The sequence below is a fragment of the Lagenorhynchus albirostris genome, chromosome 8 (assembly GCF_949774975.1).
Source record: "Lagenorhynchus albirostris chromosome 8, mLagAlb1.1, whole genome shotgun sequence".
Taxonomy (NCBI): Eukaryota; Metazoa; Chordata; class Mammalia; order Artiodactyla; family Delphinidae; genus Lagenorhynchus; species Lagenorhynchus albirostris.
In genome coordinates, this window is record NC_083102.1 from 58,428,175 (window position 1) to 58,449,263 (window position 21,089).

At 40.5% G+C, this 21,089-nt stretch overlaps 1 protein-coding gene and 1 pseudogene across 2 annotated transcripts in view; both read left to right on the forward strand.

Moving 5' to 3' along the window:
* ASB4 (ankyrin repeat and SOCS box containing 4) overlaps positions 1-17,469 on the forward strand; it is a 121,796-nt gene extending 104,327 nt beyond the window's left edge. For both annotated transcript variants that reach the window (XM_060157054.1, XM_060157055.1), the window contains 2 exons: positions 14,266-14,379; positions 15,285-17,469. In XM_060157054.1, coding sequence (XP_060013037.1) covers positions 14,266-14,379; positions 15,285-15,473 — 303 coding nt within the window. In that variant the 3' untranslated portion in view covers positions 15,474-17,469. The remainder of the gene's footprint in view (positions 1-14,265; positions 14,380-15,284) is intronic.
* LOC132524937 (leucine-rich repeat-containing protein 27-like) lies at positions 850-4,430 on the forward strand (annotated as a pseudogene).
* Positions 17,470-21,089: the final 3,620 nt, after the last annotated feature.

Here is a 21,089-nt window from a genome sequence, read left to right on the forward strand (position 1 = left end):
AAGACACTTTCTAGTGGGAGACAGTGGGAAAAACAAAACAACAAACTAATAAATATACTCTGATATGTTAAGTGCTATGGAGACAAGTAAAGCAAGGTAAAGATAATAATAGAATGTGGGCTTTCTTTGGTGTTTATATATGTGCTGTTTTACAAAGGCTAAGTAGAGAAAACGAGGATATGAAGGAGCAAGTCATGTGAATAGCTGGGGGTGGGCAGGGGTGGTGGTGGGGGGAGAATTCTAGATATAAGGAAAACCAGGTGCAGAGGTCCTGAGGTAGGAGAGGACTAAACATGTCTGAGGAAGCCAGAGTGCCTGAAGTGGGGTGAGAAAGGAGGAGGAGAAGTCAGAGAAGCATGAGGGTGATTTGCAGACCATATATATGACCCTGTAGACTGTGCTGATATCCTTGGTTTTTTATTCTGAATGAGAGAGTAAGTCACTGAAGGATTTTGAGTGAGGGAAAAAAAAGTCTGATTTATGGTCCAAAAAGTTCCTTTTGACTGCCTTTTGGAGAATAACTCTACAAGGGAGAGGGGCAAAGGTAGTACAGTTATCTAGATAAGAGATTAGGGTGGCTTAGACCCACAGTGGAAGTGGGGTAGAGAGAGAGGAGAAGTGACCAGAGGACTGGGCTATGGGGCACTCCAACTAGAGTTTGGGTAGATGAAAAGGAATCAGTGAAGGAAACTGTAGAAAGTCCTTGAGCTAGGAGGAGAATCAAGATGGAATGTTTTCCTGGAATCCAAGATAGAACATGAGGAAGGAAGATATGGAATCAGCTGGGTTGAATATAGGTGGCATTTCAAATAAGATGAGGGCTAAGAAGTTGCCATTGGACTAGACAACATGGATTTTATTGGGAACCTCAACAAGAGTGATTTTGGTGGATCACTGGTGAGAAAAGGTTAATTAAAGTGGATTCAAAGGAAAAAGGGATAAAAGGAAGTGAAAACAGTGAGGGATTTGAGGCGTTTTCTTGTAATGCAAGAGTAGCTAGAAGGGAATGATGGCTGATATGTTTGTTGGCTGATGGGAGTGTTCTAGGAAGGGGAGAAAATTTGCTGCAGGTAATTATTGGAGCGCCATCTTGAAGATGGGATCTAGTGCACAAATGGAGGTGTTGGTCTTAGTAACACAGACAGTCCATCCATCATAGCAGGAGGGAAGGCAGCGCCTGTGTGCCCAGATGCAGGGCTGTTGGTAGATATGTTAATAAGAGTTTATATAAGTACTCTTATGATTGCTTCTATTTTCTCAGTGAAGAATGAGAAGTGGTTGGAGAAGAGGTTTGAAGACTTAAGGGCAAAGGTGAAGGTGTGAGATGTTTACCTTGGGGAGCAAATGGACTTGGGAAATGTAATAGGATTGCTGGGTGGCTCAAGCCCATTAAAAGTTAATAGTCATATGTTTGATTCAGAATGTGGTCTGTCTGACTCCTGAACCTAAGCCCTTAGATTTAGCAGTTTCTGCTGTGTTTTATGACATTGCCCAGGAAATGTATTTAAACCTAAAGGATCACAACACAAGAAAAGACCTAAAGAGGTCATTTTGTTTAATTCTCAAGGCTCTAGGCAGAAATAGTGCTCTTGTTGTATTTGCAAATCTCCATGAAGGCAGATTCTACAGCACTCCCTTCCTTGGGTGTCTCTTTGATTTTGGAACACCGCCCCCTCCCACCCCTGAGTCCCTCCTGAGTCCCTCCCACTTTTTTTTCTTTTTGGTAAATATTCGAAACTAATCCTCTGCTTCTTATTCCTGACCTGGAATAACTCATATGCATCCTATTAAATCCGTAAATCTCCGTATCAGCTTGTACCTAAGGCTTCTCTTTTTTCCCAAACCAAATTTTATATTTCTCCCAAGTTTTTAGCTGTTACTTGCTTTTGCCTCTGGATCTTGGTCAAGGTATGTCTGAAAAGGTCGAGAATTAGGACAATGCTTAACCCTTATATTTTCTCTATAAATTTTGAGGAAAGACTGCTACCTAAATGGCCTGAAAAAATATTCATGAAATCTACTGTTGAAGGTAGTTGTTTGACCTCAGTTGTTAATTCTCACCTTCCTTGCAATTTTCTCATTGATCAGTAGGCTTTGGAATCTTAAAATACTTTTTCATGCTAAGGTTGGATTGAAGGAATATTTTCTTACTTGAACTGTTATACATATTTCAGCCTTAGAAATAAAATCAAATGGTTATATTCTATGAAAAATTCAGCAACTTTTATTTAAAGTACAGTGATCCATAGCTTTTAGCTATGAATATCTACTGCTTAGTTTGCATCCATTTTCTGGATCATACACACTGGTATCTAGATTTGGCTGAAACAATAGATATTAACAATCTCTAGAGTGAGTATACAACCCAGCATTTTAAATTACATATGAAGGGCTTCCCTGGTGGCGCAGTGGTTGGCCGTCCGCCTGCCGATGCTAGGGGCGCGGGTTCGTGCCCCGGTCTGGGGGGATCCCACATGCCGCGGAGCGGCTGGGCCCGTGAGCCATGGCCACTGGGCCTGTGCATCCGGAGCCTGTGCTCCGCAACGGGAGAGGCCACGGCAGTGAGAGGCCTGCATACCGCAAAAAAAAATAAAATAATAAAAAATAAAAAAAAATTACATATGAAATGGTCCCTATTTAAAAATGTTACCTCTGCTTTATCACTCATAACTCATTCATTCTAGACTTGCCATGCTATGCATGTCAAGAATAAAGAAGCATGGAATTTGGAGGGGGATGTCAAACAAATTTGGGTCCTGCCACTCACCTAAGAGTGTGATTTTGAATAAATTACTTGCTTCTTGAGCCTAAATTTCCTTCCCTGTGAAATGGATATACTCTTATGCCTTGGCAATAATATGCAGACCAGGTCCTTCACTAGAAAGAAATTAATGTTACTCATAGCACACCACAAATACACTCAGAGCCCAGAGGATGGTGCCAAACATTTTCTTACTCTTTCTGGAGTCACTGTCAGTCTTCACAAAGTCTCCCCCCCGCCAATTCCTCACCTCAGCCTTCATCCTGCATCTATAAATATCTCTTCCTTGGACTACCTCTCCTTTTTTTTCTACCCACATCTCACTAGAGTGGTCATTCTTCATAGTGGGACTTCTAGAAGACAAACAGTCGATCTCTTTCTAATACAGCTCACTTCATAATGCATAATTTTGTGTATATTTATGCTGTAAGGCTACCTTCCTTCCAGGGAAGAGGGTAGAGAAGGACAGAGGGCATGGATAATAATATCCTTCTCCTAAGGTTGTTCTGAGAATGAAACAAGATAATATTTAAGAAGTGTTTACCATGACTTCCCTGGCTGTCCAGTTGTTAAGACTTCACCTTTCAATACAGGGGGTGCAGATTCAATCCCTGGTTGGGGAGCTAAGATCCCACATGCCTCATGGCCAAAAAAGCAAAACATAAAACAGAAGCAATATTGTAACAAATTCAATGAAGACTTTAAAAATGGTCCACATCAAAAAAATCTTTTTTTAAAAAAAAGGAAGTGTTTATCATTTCTGGTCATGGCAACCTTTAAACAAAAGATGACTATAACTGTTATCATTACATATCTGTTGAGCAGTAGAATCCGTGCTCCTGGGCCTGGTTTACCCACAGGGGCCTTTCCAACCAGGAGAGACAATGTGTGAGAATGCCCAGAGATTAAATGTTGAGTTTTACTCTGAAGCCCCCTGGTGGTTGACTATGGATGAAACAGGTCTCTGCAAAAGTAAGTAAAAGACCCTCTCCCCATTCCCCTGTAAGAGCCACTTAAGGGTTTGGGCTGCTGCTATCCTCCCCAGGAGCGTGGTGCTGGTGGGGTGGAGCCACAGGTGACTCTGGACTGTGGAGGGTGAGCCTGGTCCTGGAGGATTGCTTCCTCCTGGCTCACAGGTGAAGGGAAGCGGCTCCTACAAGGCTCCGCATGGGGCTGCTGATCTGGAGAGCAGCAGTGGTCAAGCTAGGAGCACACCTGCCTCCCCTTCCGGAGACGTTCCCAAGGGTGTTCATCGTTTCTCCCTCATCAGTTTTAGAGTCAACGTGGTCTTCACCAATCAGGAAGGATCTTTAAAGTTCCCAACCTCAAACAATTGCTTCTTCAAAGACATGCCCTCTGCCTGATTCCTAAAGATTTCTTTCACTTCCTTGCCAAACTTACTTGGCTAGACCTCTGGTATAATAGAATGAAAGCACTTCCTTCTGGGATTGGAGAGCACAAGCATTTGAAACCTTTACTTTTAGAAAGAAATCCTATCACAATGTTATCTGTGGAGCTGGGGAGTGTAACTATATTAAAAGCACTGAACTAGAGACATTGCCTTCGTGAACCCCTGCAGCTTATTGTGCACAAAGGATTGGTAGCTATTCTGGCCTCCCTGTGGCTCTGGGCAGCAGAACACCCCTCCCCTGGAGATGCAAGTTCTTGAGGTTTGTAGGACAATTATGATGAAAAACTGCATTGAAAGTGAAGTTAGTGCTTTTTAAAGAAGTGCCAGACTAGGGGCAACAGGCCTTTAAATGGATTTTCTGTTCCTGCAAGAAGTCTTGCAGATGTGAGGAAGGCCCCAGGTCCTGTTCACAAAGGCAGTTCTCTGAGAGATAACTGCGAGGAGGGGTAGGAACAGGGGCTTAGTAACCATGGATATGAATTCTAGCTTGGCCATTTACTTGCTGTGTGATTTTGAAGTCCCTTAATCTCTCAGATCCAAGAGAAAATGAAGAGAAAAATATCAACTTTTCAGGATTGTCTGAGGAGTGAGTAAGACATGTAAATCACTGAGACTAGTAGGTGCTCAACAAAATCATTTCCTTTCCTCCTCCTCCCAAAATGTACTCTTGGTCCATTGTAGGAGTCTTTCCTACCAGCCTTACTTTGGTGGCTCTACTCTCCTGTAGAATAGTATACAATTATGTGTTCCAGGGAACACTCTATCCACAGTTACCATCTTCTCATTCAGTTCTGTTTTGCTCCTCTGAGCTCCTCTAGGTTGGCTGTATGCTAAAGAGATTTAAGATTCAGTTGGCTACTGGTGGATGGTTGGTACTTTAAACATTTTTGTTGCTACCCAATAGACTATATAACAGAACTGGCCCCCTTCCAAAGGAAAACTAAAGAAAAACTATTCAATTTACTATGCAGATGCTATAAAGTGATTTAGAACAACTACTTCACAACCCGACTTTCCAATGAGAAAGTCATCTTTACGCAAGTAAATGACTGACTCATTTATCCAGAAGATAAAGTGATTTGTTCTCTTGTGGATGGGGAATTCAGTTTCCTTATTTACAAGGAACAAGGTCAGAGCTGAAGATGCTGTCTTCCAAATACAAAGTAAATTTGTAGAGGGTGTATTTCACTGAAAGCTGATGTATAAATTACATAAGGGAAAAAAAAAGAATTATAGGGTCTGCAATTGCTTTTCAAGGTACAAAAGGACATTTGATTTTTTTTTCTCTCAGCATAATTCAGAAGGAAGTGACACCCCAGGAACCAAGATTGGGTTTTCTTGTAGGACAAGAAAGACATTTTTCTAGGGGAGGGAAAGGTATGTGAAAGTTTGGGGGAGGTAAAGATGATTTCTGCCATTGAACAGTTCTGTATATGAAGCCCAGGGTATAAGCAGTCTCTTTGATCATAAAGTACCTTTCTGCACACAAATATATCAATATAAAAGGGCAGAGGTAGCTTTAGATTTTCTCTGGTGAAGTGGCTTACAGGTGGCACTTGTACTGGAAGGGTGGCAGGGAGATTTATCTTGAATCTGTTTTCTAATTTATGCTTTTAGGGGTCAGATGATGAGAGGAAGGGTCTTAAGGTCTCTCCAGTTGCCACCACCACCTTTTGTCCAATTGTTCTTCTAGGAGGGGAGAATAGAGACCCCAGAGATGCACAGAAGGCGAAGGTCATTGAGCCTTTTCTGTTTCCCAGGTTTACAAAGAAGAAGCAGAAGCTTCTGCCTTCTGAGTCCACCAGTCCTTCCTCATTTGATGGTCAAGGTTCCTGGGAGTCATCATAGAGTGATTATTTAGAGTTTGCTCTCTCTTAAGGGTCTCTTTTTGTTGTTGCCTGGTGAAATAATTGCTGAGGCCTGAAGAAGGCATGATCAGCTGTCTTCGTTCTGGAAGCTAGGCGTGTCGGTTAAGAGAGCTGGGAGTGTCAGGCTAAAAGGAGCCTTTCCTGCTGTGAGAACCGTCTTCTGTCAGCAGAAAATTTGCTAGTCAGTGTCAGCAAAACCTAATGTGGCAGTGGGAGCTTTGGACTTTGTGCATCTAAAGACTGAAGGTTAAGAACTACTCAATTTTTTTTATCCTAATGAAAGGTTATCTCCAGGTGATATATGGGAGTGTGCCAGGTGCAAATTGAAGCACCAGATGTGTGAAGTTGGGCTCCTGAACTATGAATGAATTATATTCCTGTATACATAACTTGGTTTGAACTGTTTCTGAATAGGGGCTGGGAATAGGGTTGCCAAACAAAATACAGGATGCTCTATTAAATTTGAAATTCATCACTAATAAGTAATTTTTAGTAGAAATATGTCCCATGCAATATTGGGGCCATATTTATACTAAAAATTATTTGTTGTCTGTCTGAAATTCGAATTTACCTGGTAACCTGCATTATTATTATTTGCTAAACCTGGAAACCCTAGTTGAGAAGTAAATAATGTGTTACAGGAGGAGAGTAACTTTTAGCCACACCTCCTCTGTGTACAAGGTTTTGGCAGGAAGGGGGAGGTAAGGAATACCTAGGGACAGATTACCTGTATTGGGTAGGTGGGCAATGTGTCTTTAAACATAACCAGTGTGGTTTCCATGAAGAGTGAGTGTAGCCCGGGAATTAATGCAGAGCACAGGTCAGTTTTCTGAGTGGACACTTAAACCATGTGCAGAGCCTCATTACAAGCTTCTGACTTTCCCATGCTCTCTGTTTTCAAAATTCCAGTACAAGTATATTCTTGATTCAGGCCTTGGATTAATTTCAGCTGTCATCTCTGTCCTGGTAACTCTTAAATTTAAATCTTCATTTTGGATTACTCATCTGATTTCCAGCATACTTTTCAACATGGCTCATCCTTCTAGAAAGAATATATCTGGAGGTCTTTAGAGAAGGATGTGTATAGAGGTCTGATGGATGCTATTTTCATATAATTAGCAACATCTTTGCATTAGAAAGGGAATTATTTCGAACTTTCAACAAAATCCAGCCTATAATTACTATAATGATAATAGTAAAGAGTGGGGTTTTTTTAACATCTTTATTGGAGTATAATTGCTTTACAATGGTGTGTTAGTTTCTGCTTTATAACAAAGTGAATCAGTTATACATATACATATGTTCCCATATCTCTTCCCTCTTGTGTCTCCCTCCCTCCCACCCTCCCTATCCCACCCCTCTAGGTGGTCACAAACCACCTAGCTGATCTCCTTGTGCTATGCGGCTACTTCCCACTAGCTATCTATTTTACATTTGGTAGTGTATATATGTCCATGCTACTCTCTCACTTTGTCACAGCTTACCCTTCCCCCTCCCCATATCCTCAAGTCCATGCTCTAGTAGATCTGAGTCTTTATACCTGTCTTACCCCTAGGTTCTTCATGACCTTTTTTTTTTTCTTCTTAGATTCCATATATATGTGTTAGCATACGGTATTTGTTTTTCTCTTTCTGACTTACTTCACTCTGTATGACAGACTCTAGGTCCATCCACCTCACTACAAATAACTCAATTTCGTTTCTTTTTATGGCTGAGTAATATTCCGTTGTATATATGTACCACATCTTCTTTATCCATTCATCTGTTGATGGACAGTTAGGTTGCTTCCATGTCCTGGCTATTGTAAATAGAGCTGCAATGAACATTTTGGTACATGACTCTTGTTGAATTATGGTTTTCTCAGGGTATATGCCCAGTAGTGGGATTGCTGGGTCATATGGTAGTTCTATTTTTAGTTTTTTAAGGAACCTCCATACTGTTCTCCACAGTGGCTGTATCAATTTACATTCCCACCAACTGTGCAAGAGTGTTCCCTTTTCTCCACACCCTCTCTAGCATTTATTGTTTCTAGATTTTTTTTTTTTTTTTTTGGTACAAGGGCCTCTCACTGTTGTGGCCTCTCCCGTTGCGGAGCACAGGCTCCGGACGCGCAGGCTCAGCGGCCATGGCTCACGGGCCCAGCCGCTCTGCGGCACGTGGGATCTTCCCGGACCGGGGCACGAACCCGCGTCCCCTGCATCAGCAGGCGGACTCTCAACCACTGCGCCACCAGGGAAGCCCCTGTTTCTAGATTTTTTGATGATGGCCATTCTGACCAGTGTGAGATGATATCTCATTGTAGTTTTGATTTGCATTTCTCTAATGATTAATGATGTTGAGCATTCTTTCATGTTTGTTGGCAATCTGTATATCTTTGTAAAGAGTGTTTCTTGTTCTAAATACCTATACAATAGGATCTGTGTCTTTAAACCATTCATTTCACTGGTCCTTACTTAAGGATTAAAATAAGATCATCAGAATATATTTGAAAGAGCACTAAACTCAGATGAAGACCTAAAACCATGCTTTCTCTTACTGTGTGCCTCTCTGGGTTTCAATTTCCTCATCTCCAAGTTAGGGGGATTAGATAATTCCTAGGCTCCTTTGCAACCCTAACAGTCTATGATGCTCTTATGGTAGTTTATAAACTAGTGTTCAAAGCAATTAGTCAGCCTCAGGTTTTGTCTGTCTCTTTTGCATAGAGCTACATATCTGCCATCCTCATCCCAACTGCAGAGAAAAGAGCAGCCCCATTTGCCTCAATTTCCCAAGACCAAGGTTCTGGAAAAAGTACCTGCCCACCTTGACCATCTTGTACCCATGGAGAAATCCTTCTAGTTATACTTTCCATATACTCAGAAATGCTGACTCTGGAAAAATTACCTGCCCACCTTGACCATCTTGTACCCATGGAGAAATCCTTCTAGTTATACTTTCCATATACTCAGAAATGCTGACTCTAACTCTTCAGAGGTCCCACAGCAATGGATGTCTAACTCCAGCCCACTTGCTTATCCCCTTAGGGATTACTCTTTATTTAAGTAGACCTGGCTGAAAAAGCCATTGTCAGCAGGTCAGCTTTGTGCACTGTACCCAGACTATGTATGTGAATGGATCGTCTCATTAAACAAGTATTTATGTTGTGCCCATTTGGACCTAGCCACTGGGCAGGATGGTTCTGATGCCTTCACTGGTTTGGAGCTTCAATATACACATTTAGTCTGCAATGGCTTATGACTGCACTTTTTAAATTCGGGGACAATTAAAAGGAGTTGTGTGCTAGAGTTTGGCTCACAGTAGCTCACGAGAGCTGATTGTTAAATTATCAGGAATTTTGTGAGCTGATTGTTAAATGCAACGATTTTAAAAAATTAAGTCATATAAACCTACAACATGGGGCTTCCCTGGTGGCGCAGTGGTTGAGAGTCCGCCTGCCGATGCAGGGGACACGGGTTCATGCCCCGGTCCGGGAAGATCCCACATGCCGCGGAGCGGCTGGGCCTGTGAGCCATGGCCGCTGAGCCTGCGCGTCCGGAGCCTGTGCTCCGCAACGGGAGAGGCCACAACAGTGAGAGGCCCGAGTACCACAAAAAAAAAAAAAAAAAAAAAAGACCTACAACAAAGTACACTAAAAACAAAGGTAATAAATATTCAAAACACACTACCTGCCAATTATTTTACTCTACATATCTATGCTCCTGATATTATTTGCATATACTGGATCTATATGGTGGAAACACTATATAATGATGTTACTATACATATTTTCCCCACCATACATTCAGGGACCTCAAACAGGCCATGATGCAACTGTTTACACCACAGAAATCAGCAAATGCTACCAATCAGACCTTAACTTATTGCTTTGTTGATGTCTAGACTTCAGAAATTGATGGAGAGAATGTTACTAATGTAGATTAAACTTAAAAATTTGTTGTGTGTGGTGTCTGTAGCTATTACATTGTGAATAGTACAAAAAATTGAGAAATATGCTTCCAATATTCAAAAAACTATTAAGCGCTTCCACATAGGAGTTACTTATGTCATTGATGAGTGAGTGAGTTTCCAATATATGTCTTCATTGTTTCACATTTGTGAAACAGTTACTCCTTAATGTAATAAAAATGTCAACCAATGTAAACATAGGAACTACATGCACGCTTCAATTGCAGACACAGGTTGGCTATGAATACAACTCATATCTATACAAAATTGATATAAAAATCAGTGATAGCATTCTTAGAGTACCAACTGGCTATATGGAATAGGAAATAAATTATATTGGGTATCTTATTATTTGTAAATTGAGGGCTTCACATTCTTTATATTAGCAAAAGTTATAATATACTTATAAACATATATACATACAGTCTTTTTTTTTTTTTTTTTTTTTACAAAATGCCTGTTGTTGAACATTTTCTAGTACACCATTGACTCAAACCTCTGTTCGGTAGAGCCCCTTCTGGTTGCTCTATTTGTTGGGGCTGACACAGTCCTCAGGTGAGGCCATGCCTCCTGAGGCCAGGCCATATGATCATCTCAACAGATGCAGGAAAAGCCTTTGATAAAATTCAACATCCATTTATGGTAAAAACTCTCCAGAAAGAGGGCATAGCGGGAACATACCACAACATAATAAAGGCTATATACAGCAAACCCACAGCTAATATCATACTCAACAGTGAAAAGCTGAAAGCATTTCCTATAAGATCAGGAACAAGAGAAGGATGCCCACTCTCACCATTTTATTTTATTTTATTTTATTTTATTTTATTTATTTATTTTTGGCTGTGTTGGGTCTTCGTTGCTGTGAGCGGGCTTTCTCTAGCTGTGGCGAGCGGCGGCTACTCTTTGTTGTGGTGCGCAGGCTTCTCATTGTGGTGGCTTCTCTTGTTGCGGAGCATGGGCGCTAGGCACACGGGCTTCAGTAGTTGTGGCTGGTGGGCTCTAGAGCGCAGGCTCAGTAGTTGTAGCGCATGGGCTTAGTTGCTCCGCAGCATGTGGGATCTTCCCGGACCAGGGGTCGAACCCGTGTCCCCTGCATTGGCAGGTGGCTTCCTAACCACTGCGCCACCAGGAAAGCCCCTCACCATTTTTATTCAACATGTTTTTGACTTTTGGAGTCACACAGACCTGAGTTTGAATCCTATCTCTGTCATTTACTAGCTAAATACCCTTGTTTAAATTCTCTCACCCTTTGATTTTAAATCTGTAAAGTGGAGATAATTATAGGACTAACCTCATAGGTTGTCTGAAGATTTAGTAAGCTAAACATGCAAAGATTTAACACAGGCCCTGGCACATGATAAGTCCTCAAAAAATGGTAGCTGTAATTTTTTTCCTTCATCCTCTCTCCTGCCTATTAGGATGCATCAAGCTTCAGACCATGGTTCTCTACCTTTTCTGTTTATATCCATTTAGCGTATGATTGACCTAACCAGCACATTCCTTGATGATGCACAGATCTCCCTCTCCATCTTGACCGTCTCATTAGAGCATCCATCATGCACATTTTTAACTGACATTAGGACATAACATAGGAAATATCCTCCTGCTCATTATCTGACCGTCCTCAAATTAGTATGCCCTTCCTATTTCCTCATTTCCATCAGTGGTACCCCTATTTGTACTTGATCTTAGGCTTCAGAGTTGCAGTCTTTACTCCCTATATCTGATTAGTCATTAAACCCTGCTTATTCTTTCTCACAGCTTTGGTTCTCGTGACTAATGGTGAAGCTAGCTGAGAAGCCGTTTGGTGCACTCCCATTCAGCCTCCTCAGGGCTCCCTGCCCTTGATATCCTTGTTTTTCCCTTTGTGCTTTTGCTCATGGTACTCAAGGGACACTGATGATCTTTAAGTTAGCCTCTTATTATTTACTGAATTATATTGCTCTGAACTCTGAAATACCTATGTCTTTTATCTTCAACTGGGTTGTAAATTCCTTGAAGACAGAAGCAGGGCATAAACTCAGAATTACTGTCACAGTGCTAAACACAGTGCTCAATAAAGGTTTCCCAATGGAATGAATTGATTGAATATAACCCTTTCTTATTAAGAATACATAATAGCTTCCTATTGCCTATTAAGTCAATCCCAAGCTCTTCAGACTGGCCTTCCAGGTGTACTGTCAGCTGACTCCATCTTACCTGCTCTTAACTTTAGTTCTTTCCTGACATGGGCCCTTCATTCAGGTGACCTTGGTACACACACACACACATACACACAACTGGGTATTAAAATACTCATCCTTCTGTCTCAGTTTTGCCTGAAGTCCCAAGACATTGGGTACTTACCACCTCACATTGAAAAATGCAATGCTAGACCACCCTGGATGTTGGAGTTTGAGTTCAGTCAAACTCTTTCCCTGGAGGTAGGAGACAAGGTGTGTAAACGTTCCAATCCTCTAATGAAGGATTTGTCTTTCCAGTAACCAGTCCACCCAATGAAGCTCTCTAGGAGCCCCATTAAGACTCACTTCATTAGCATAATTGAAATGGTAGAAAGGAGCTCTTTGTCAAGAACCAGAGGCAAAGACCAAACATGTATTTCTTATTATACCACACCCACAAATACCTCCTTTCCAACTGCAGCTTGAAACAAGCCTAGGCTATGGGAGAGGAGAAACTTTTAAATAAAATTTGGAGTTTCAATTATTCAACTAAAATGGACATTTTTATTACTGAAATGACATTTTTCTCCTATCTAGAGTGACTGGAGTACTTTTTATTATTAAAAATTAAGTAGAGGGCTTCCTTGGTGGCGCAGTGGTTGAGAGTCCGCCTGCCGATGCAGGGGACACGGGTTCGTGCCCCGGTCCGGGAAGATCCCACATGCCGCAGAGCGGCTGGGCCCGTGAGCCATGGCCGGAGCCTGGGCTCCACAACGGGAGAGGCCACAACAGTGAGAGGCCCGCGTACAGCAAAAAAAAAAAGAAAAAGAAAGAAGAAAAATTAAGTAGAAACAGGTGTGAGTCCTGCCTGAGGTATCATGCCAGGAGTGGAGAAGGGTTCCAGGCAGTGGGTTTGTGTGAGCAGGAGAAAGCGATAATGAAGCTGTGTTTTTGTTTTACCCTTTGAAGTACCTCTCTTTTAACACAACTGTTACATTTGCTGATGCTGCACATGTAGACAGGCCTGTAAGTGTATGCAGGCAGGCACATAACACACACACACACACACGCACGCACCTTTCTACCATTTAGGATCTACAGCTGAACTCATCTCCTCCAAGAAATCATTCCTGGTTAGCGCAATTCACTCAGCTCTCTCTCTTGGAGTTTCTATAATTCCTCTTTTTCAAACCCTATAATCTAACACTTATGTATGTGAACCAACCATACATCTCCATTGATCTTCTCTTCTTTCATTTACGTGTTTTTGCTTCTCATTCTTACAGTAAGCCTCTCACCAGAAACCAGTGTTTTACTTTGGGGTATGTCTCATATATTCCTCCATTGTCACTTAATAAAGGCTGCATGATTGATTAATCAGATATGTCCGGATTTCATGGTAACATCAAAGGTTGGCTAAATATCCAGTTTAGTCTAAAACCTAAAGCTAAATCTTCCTGCCTCCTGATGGAAATGCTGGCCACCTCGACTCGGCTTTCCAGTTTTATTTGGTTAGTCAATGAACTGTTGAACAGAGTGTGCTAATGAAATAACTAATCTTCATGTGATCTTTTATTGCTGATGAAGGTTAAAATACCAGTGAGGGTGATTTGGTACGTGACATTAGTCCTCTTCAAGCACTGCACTGGGAAGACAGCTTTGGTTAACTTTCATGTTACTCTATAGTTTGTTTTACCTCATAGTCACCAGTAGGCTTGAGTTCTTGGATTACTAACATTCAGCTTTTTGCTAATAAAATTTTCTGTAGAACTAGGAGAATTTCCCAGACAGCTGGAAGTGTATTTTGAGACGGGCCTCTCTCAAAATTGCTTTTACGAGCAGGGGATGCATTTCGTCAGGCCCCCACCCTCTTTGTTAGCACCTCTTTTTCACTTGCTCCTGGATGATGAAGGAAATTAGTCTTATGTTATTAATCCTCCCATCCACCATGGGGGCTGACAGTGTGTTTGAATACTCAAAGGCATGAGACTTTTCAAAAGCATTTCAGGGCTCCAAAGAGGCTTATCGGTCCATGAAGTCTTGATGTCTCTGTGCGTGGAAAAGATGAATCATATATGTGCATTGAACAGATGAAACTCTATGGTGTCTCTGCAGGTGATACAGGCTTGCCATTCTTGTCCCAAAGCAATCGAAGTTGTCGTCAATGCCTATGAACATATCAGGTGGAACGTAAAGTGGAAAAGAGCTATCCCTGATGATGACTTGGAGGTAAAGCATCAATTCACTTCCTGTGGGTTTTGCTCTAAAGTACTTCCATAGTGCAATGGAAGTGCAGGAAATTCTAATTCAAAAAATGGGTTTTGAGAATGCTTTTAAGAATTTGAGGATGCTACACAAATAGAACAAGACAAAGGGTTATAAAATGCAGGTGTGAGAATAAATAAATAAATAAGTAGGTAGTGCTTAGGAGCATCTTGGGAGTTTCTCCATCTAAGGGCAAGTTGAACAGTTATATAAAGGTAACAGTTTTACTTTCTTCCCGTCAATTTAGATGAATTTAATAATAATAAGAAGAAGAATATTTGGGATTGTTCATATAGCATTTTTATCAGAAGTTTAAATTGTGTAGATTATGTCACTCACTTTAAAAAATTGCTCTATTATTTATATAGATTAATTAATATTAATAATTATATAGATTAATTAATTATATAGATTATTTCATTCACTTTTAAATAACCTGAAGTCTGTAATAGGCAGGTAACAGAGTATCAACAACTTTGTGATGAGTCATGCAGAAAGCCGTTGGCAAAGCTGAGTCCTCATGCTGCGTGTGGACTTTGCTGCCTTTGTGAACCAGCCCTTCCACCTAGCCTCATGTTCTTGGTTTTAGCTGTCACAGGCTGTCCCCAGCACGGGAGAGACGTTGGGCACAGAGTACAAAGCTCACTGGGCCTAGAGGCTAATGGCTTAGGTGCAGTCTTATTCTGCTACTTATTAGCTATCTTAGCTTTAAAAAGTTACTTAACCTGCCTTAGCTTCATTATTCATGTTTAATTTTGCCTCCCCATCCTAGACCGTGGAAAGTAGGGACTAAACACATCACTATTGATTTCTATTGACATAAACTCTGAGGCGTTTCTGACTTTAACATGTGTTGCCTTCCTTTTCAGAGATACTGGGATTTTTACCACTCTCTCTTCACTGTGTGCAGTAACTCTCCAAGGACTCTCATGCATTTATCAAGATGTGCCATTCGAAGAACGTTGCACAGCAGATGTCACAGAGTAATTCCTTTGCTTTCCCTCCCATTGTCATTGAAAAAGTACTTGCTTTTAGAGCCAGAGGGAATCATTTATTAAGCCTTATGAGACAGGAGATCCCAATCCTAGATGTTAAGTGGACTCGCTGAGTAGACACAGTTTGCATAAATAAAATGGTACTTGGGTTGATTATAACACTTCAGGGATTTAAAAACACTTTACAAACACTATGTCATTAATCCTAGAATATCACGGTGAGGGGAAATAAACGAGGTAAAGTTAAGGTAGTCTCAAAAACAAGAGCGTATCCAGAAGGTCCTGACATAACAATAATAATTAATATGTATAGTGCTCTTACTTGGTGCCTGCTATAATTTTATAAGATTTTTCATATGTTATCTCATTTGAAATGGGACCCAGGTTTTCTTACAACCAATTTCATCCTCTCCCTTATCAGTAATAAGTTTACATTACCGTTCAGTTGGCAAAATGCTAGGCATTAGGATGGGCCTCTTAATCTTGGTGTCCTCCACCCACTCCCACTTAGCAGAAATTACTATGGCTAGTTTTGCAAACTCCTTTCCATATACTAAGCTCCTCAACTTACTTTTAGTGAAGAAAGCACGAGCATACTCAAAACAAAGAAATCTTTGAGTCAAATTAGAAATGAAAAACAAAGATCAGTCCACTTGAAAGTCAAAATGGACATTTGAACACTCTCATTGAACCAAAGACTGGAGATGCAAAGATGAGTCCGAAGCGAGGACTCCTGCCCTCCAGGATCTCACCATTTCGCAGAGGATCCGGACATATAAGCAGGGAACTGCAGTGTCAGATGTCAGAGGCAAGAGTAGAGGTGCAGATTCATTCTTAATGCTTGCCTTTCAAAGTCGTGTTTCTGACATGAAGTGCGGTTTTCTTTGAAGCATGATGATAAAGAGTGAAGGGATTGTGTGTAGTAGAGAGATCTCCGGCTGCTATGAGTATAAATGTAAATGTATTCACTTTAAGTTTCCAGGCACATGTACTTATTTTTATTTTAGAATGATTTCGTGCGTAGTGCTTTCCCAGACTCCCTGGGGAAAAATTGCACACTCAGTGGCTCCCATGTGTGTGTGACAAGGAAGTTTAGGAAAATGTGTGCAAGGAAACGTGCGAAGGGAAAGACTTAGGTTGATTACTTTGGTCTTTTTATGTAACAGACTGACATTTCAGAGCATTTTGGCTAGAAGATAAGGGGCACTTTGCTGGTGATGGCCAGCTGCAGAAAGCACATGGAAAGACTTTTTGAAAATGGTAAAAGTTTGAGAAACTTGGAAAGACTAGTGTGTTAATCAGGTTTGTTAGCAGTTTGCAGAAAGAGAAACGTAGATGATTAACCTCTGGACCTCATGGTTTATGAGGCCAACTTCGCTTCACTTTTTGTTCTTGCTAATCACTTTTAGATAAGCTCATTGACTCTTAGCATTGCCTTTTAGAGGTTACAGCAGAAGTAATTAAGCACAAACAAATCTATTTGCCAGTTATGAGCAGGGGTTTTTTTTTGGTGGTGGTTGTTGTTTTTGTGGTGTGTGTGTGGTTCCCCATCTTGTTTAACCTTAGATGCTTGAGTTTGCAGTAGAGATGATGTCAAATATTCCACTAGCCTGACACGTAGACTCTGCTTCACATACTGGGGTTTGCATATTCCTGGTGCCATGTAGGAAAAATCATAAGTGGATACAATAATCTTTCTGAAGTATCAGTTCTACTCAGATATTTTGGGAGAAATATTTTATACTAAAATAAGATCTGTATTATGGAATAGAATACTGTATTTGTATGAACCATTCATATAAAATATGATCCTTCAAAAAACAGTTTGCTTACAGCAAGTGGTGTTAGAACACATTCTAGAATGCCAGTCAGAGGTGCTGGGAGAGGATGTTCCTTGCATGGGGAAGTAACATATCTCAGTTGGCCTGCTGTGCTTAAACATTCTGTGCTAATCTAGCATGTGGTACAGGACTACTTGCTTTGAATGGTTTATTTGTGGATTTAAAGTTATTTCTCCTCATCTTTGAACTTTCATTTAGGGGACTTAAATAAAGCTCTTCTCTTTCCTTTCATCTTTGTGAGTTATTTGCCGATAAGACTTTTTCCTAGCTGACTTTTCAGCAGTTAGACTGAAGAACTCTACATGATCCATTGCTTTATTCAACATTGGGAAAGAAAAAGAGAATGAGGAAATGTGCCTGTAAATAAATAATACTTTCAAAGGAAAGTAAAGGGTAAACACAAATAAAACACAGGCTATTGCTATAGGAACAAGAGTATTTTAATAATAATAAATTGTACTGAATCATACTCTTCCATCTGTCACTATCTCTGTCCTCCTGGGTTTCTAATTTCTTTTCATTCTCACCATTCAAGCAACCATGGGCAGGAGAAACAGAGGAAATTATATCCTGATGATACCGTTGTTACTTTTTGTAAATAGTCACTTAATGATTGTAGATTACATGGGAAGAAGAATCTTTGATATGAGGGAAAGATCACCCATCCAGTTTTCTCGCTTTTCAGGAGGTAGACACACTTGAGTTCTATTTTTTAATCACCTAGTGTTACATTGTCACTTTTTCCTTCCATCGTGAACCCAGCGGCTTCTAATAAAAAACACAGCAGTAAAAAGCTGATTGTAAGGATGAGAAAAGTAACAAACCATTTGCAGTGGATCATCAATGTTGGAAAAATCAGCTGAGCCTTATGTTTTTGTTACACATCTGATTGTTTATGAAGAACTCTTGAAGTTTTGAACGGCACACTTTCAAAACTTTTTTGAAAAATCCAGTTATTCACTTATTTTCTTTGAAACACAGACACCATAGCTAATCTATGGAAGGAATTCATTGTCACTTCCTTTGGAGTATAAACAGATTCATTACAGTTAGATGTTAAGAATTTTGGCTCCGGTGCCTGTCTATCCGGGTTTATATCCTGACTCTCATCCTTATTTGACCCATTATCTAGAGAAAATGACATGCTTGCTGCATGCCTCAATTACCTCATTTTGGGAATGATAATGGTACCTACTTCATAAAACTTCTATATGATTGTTTTGAGGTGCAGGGGAGGAAAAAGTTTTACCTGACTCTTTTAGGGTCCTTGGCTGGGTCAAAGACAGATTAACAGGAGGGAAGCATACAAATTTACTTAATATAAGTTTCACATGACATGGGAGCCTTCATAAGGAAATGAAGACCCTGAAGAAACAGACTTGAGTATTTTTTTGCGAGGTTTGATGATGAGTGGACAGTTGTGTAGCAATATGATAAGTTAAGGAGTATGAGGTCAGTGTGGTAAACTGGGGGAAACCGGGACCTGTTCGTTAGGATTCCTCTTGGTGTCCCTTTGTCTTAGAAGATAAGGATGCTCCTTTCCTCCAGATTTAGGGAGGGCGCCTCCCACAGGAGGGTTTTATGATTTGTTTCAGGGAAGAAGGGGAGGGGATTGTCAGAGTGATCTTCCTGCTTCTGCTGTTTTCTTAAACTCCTTCAGCTTAAATTAGACACTACGCCAAGGTGCTGTCTATGGGAACAGTGTGTCTGGAGCCCCATCAGAGGGTTAAATTGTTAATACATTAAAGCACACAGAACAGAGCATGACATTCAGTTAGCGTTTTAATATTATTATTGTCTTTGTTATTGTCATAATCGTTATTATTTAGGGAGAGCTTTCTACCAGTGAGTAATATTTTCTTAGAGTGAAGCTACAGCTAAAGGTGATGTGTGGTAGATTTCTGTTCACTTTGGGAAATACTTTTTGAGCTTCTTCTATGTACCAGGCGCTTTGTTGGCTGCTGGGAATCAAAGTGGGAACAAGGCAAACCAGGTCCCTGACCTTCCTGGGCTTTTTTGAGGTGGAGGATGGAGATGGAAATAACATTGATGTGGAGGATTAGCAAAGAGGCAAATTGATTAATTTGTGAAACTTTGCCCTTTTGTAAGTGGGTTTATCAAGGATGCAATCACTCCTTTTACTATTTAATGAAGGCTGTGGAGTCACTTGAAAATGTATCCTGTGGATAAAGAGCGTTGATCAGCTGTTTCCATCTTCATGGAGGGAAGAGTAGGTGAAGGTTAACTTTGTAGCAGGAGGAGTATAGATTGGCAATGAGATTCCCAGCAGTGAGGGTTACTGCATATCAGAATGAATGAACAGGGAGGATTGGCGGATTTCATTTAATTATTCTTTCACTTTCAAGAATTTATTCAGTACTAATATGTGTGTGGTTCTGTGCGAAATGTGGAAGGAAGAGGGGAGTGTTGGTACCAATTCACTGCAAGATTCACTTGCAGTAGCTCAAAGTTTTTGTTCGCCTGTTTGTTTTTTACTATGTAGTAAGAATAAAAGGTATACAGTGGAAAACACAGGAAGAACACTCTTTGACATAAGTTACAGCAAGATCCTTTTTGACCCACCTCCTAGAGAAATGGAAATAAAAACAAAAATAAACAAATGGGACCTAATGAAACGTAAAAGCTTTTGAACAGCAAAGGAAACCATAAACAAGACGAAAAGACAACCTTCAGAATGGGAGAAAATATTTGCAAACGAAGCAACTGACAAAGGATTAATTTCCAAAATTTACAAGCAGCTCATGCAGCTCAATATCAAAAACACAAACAACCCAACCCAAAAATGGGCAGAAGAGCTAAATAGACATTTCTCCAAAGAAGATATATAGATTGCCAACAAACACATGAAAGGATGCTCAACATCACTAATCATTAGAGAAATGCAAATCAAAATTACAATGAAGTATCACCTCACACCTGTCAGAATGGCCATCATCAAAACAATCTATAAACAATAAATGCTGGAGAGGGTGTGGAGAGAAGGGAACCCTCTTGCACTGTTGGTGGGAATGTAAATTGATACAGCTACTATGGAGAACAGTATGGAGGTTCCTTAGAAAACTACAAATAGAACTACCATATGACCCAGCAATCCCACTACTGGGCATATACCCTGAGAAAACCATAATTCAAAAAGAGTCATGTACCAAAATGTTCATTGCAGCTCTATTTACAATAGCCAGGACATGGAAGCAACCTAAGTGTCCATCGACAGAGGAATGGATAAAGAAGATGTGGCACATATATACAATGGAATATTACTCAGCCATAAAAAGAAACGAAATTGAGTTATTTGTAGTGAGGTGGATGGACCTAGAGTCTGTCATACAGAGTGAAGTAAGTCAGAAAGAGAAAAACAAATACCGTATGCTAACACATATATATGGAATCTAAAAAAAAAAAAAATGGTTCTGAAGAACCTAGGGGCAAGACAGGAATAAAGACGTAGAGAATGGACTTGAGGACACAGGGAGAAGGAAGGGTAAGCTGGGACGAAGTGAGAGAGTGGCGTGGACATATATACACTATGAAATGTAAAATAGATAGCTAGTGGGAAGCAGCTGCATAGTACAGGGAGATCAATTTGGTGCTTTGTGACCACCTAGAGGGGTGGGTTAGGGAGGGTGGGAGGGAGACACAAGAGGGAGGGGATATGGGGATATATGTATACGTATAGCTGATTCACTTTGTTATACAGCAGAAACTAACACAACATTGTAAAGCAGTCATACTCCAATAAAGATGTTAAAAAAAAGGTATACAGTGGGTTTTTAAAATTAGATGCTATCTAACTGAGCTATTTTTCTGTCAGCCTGCC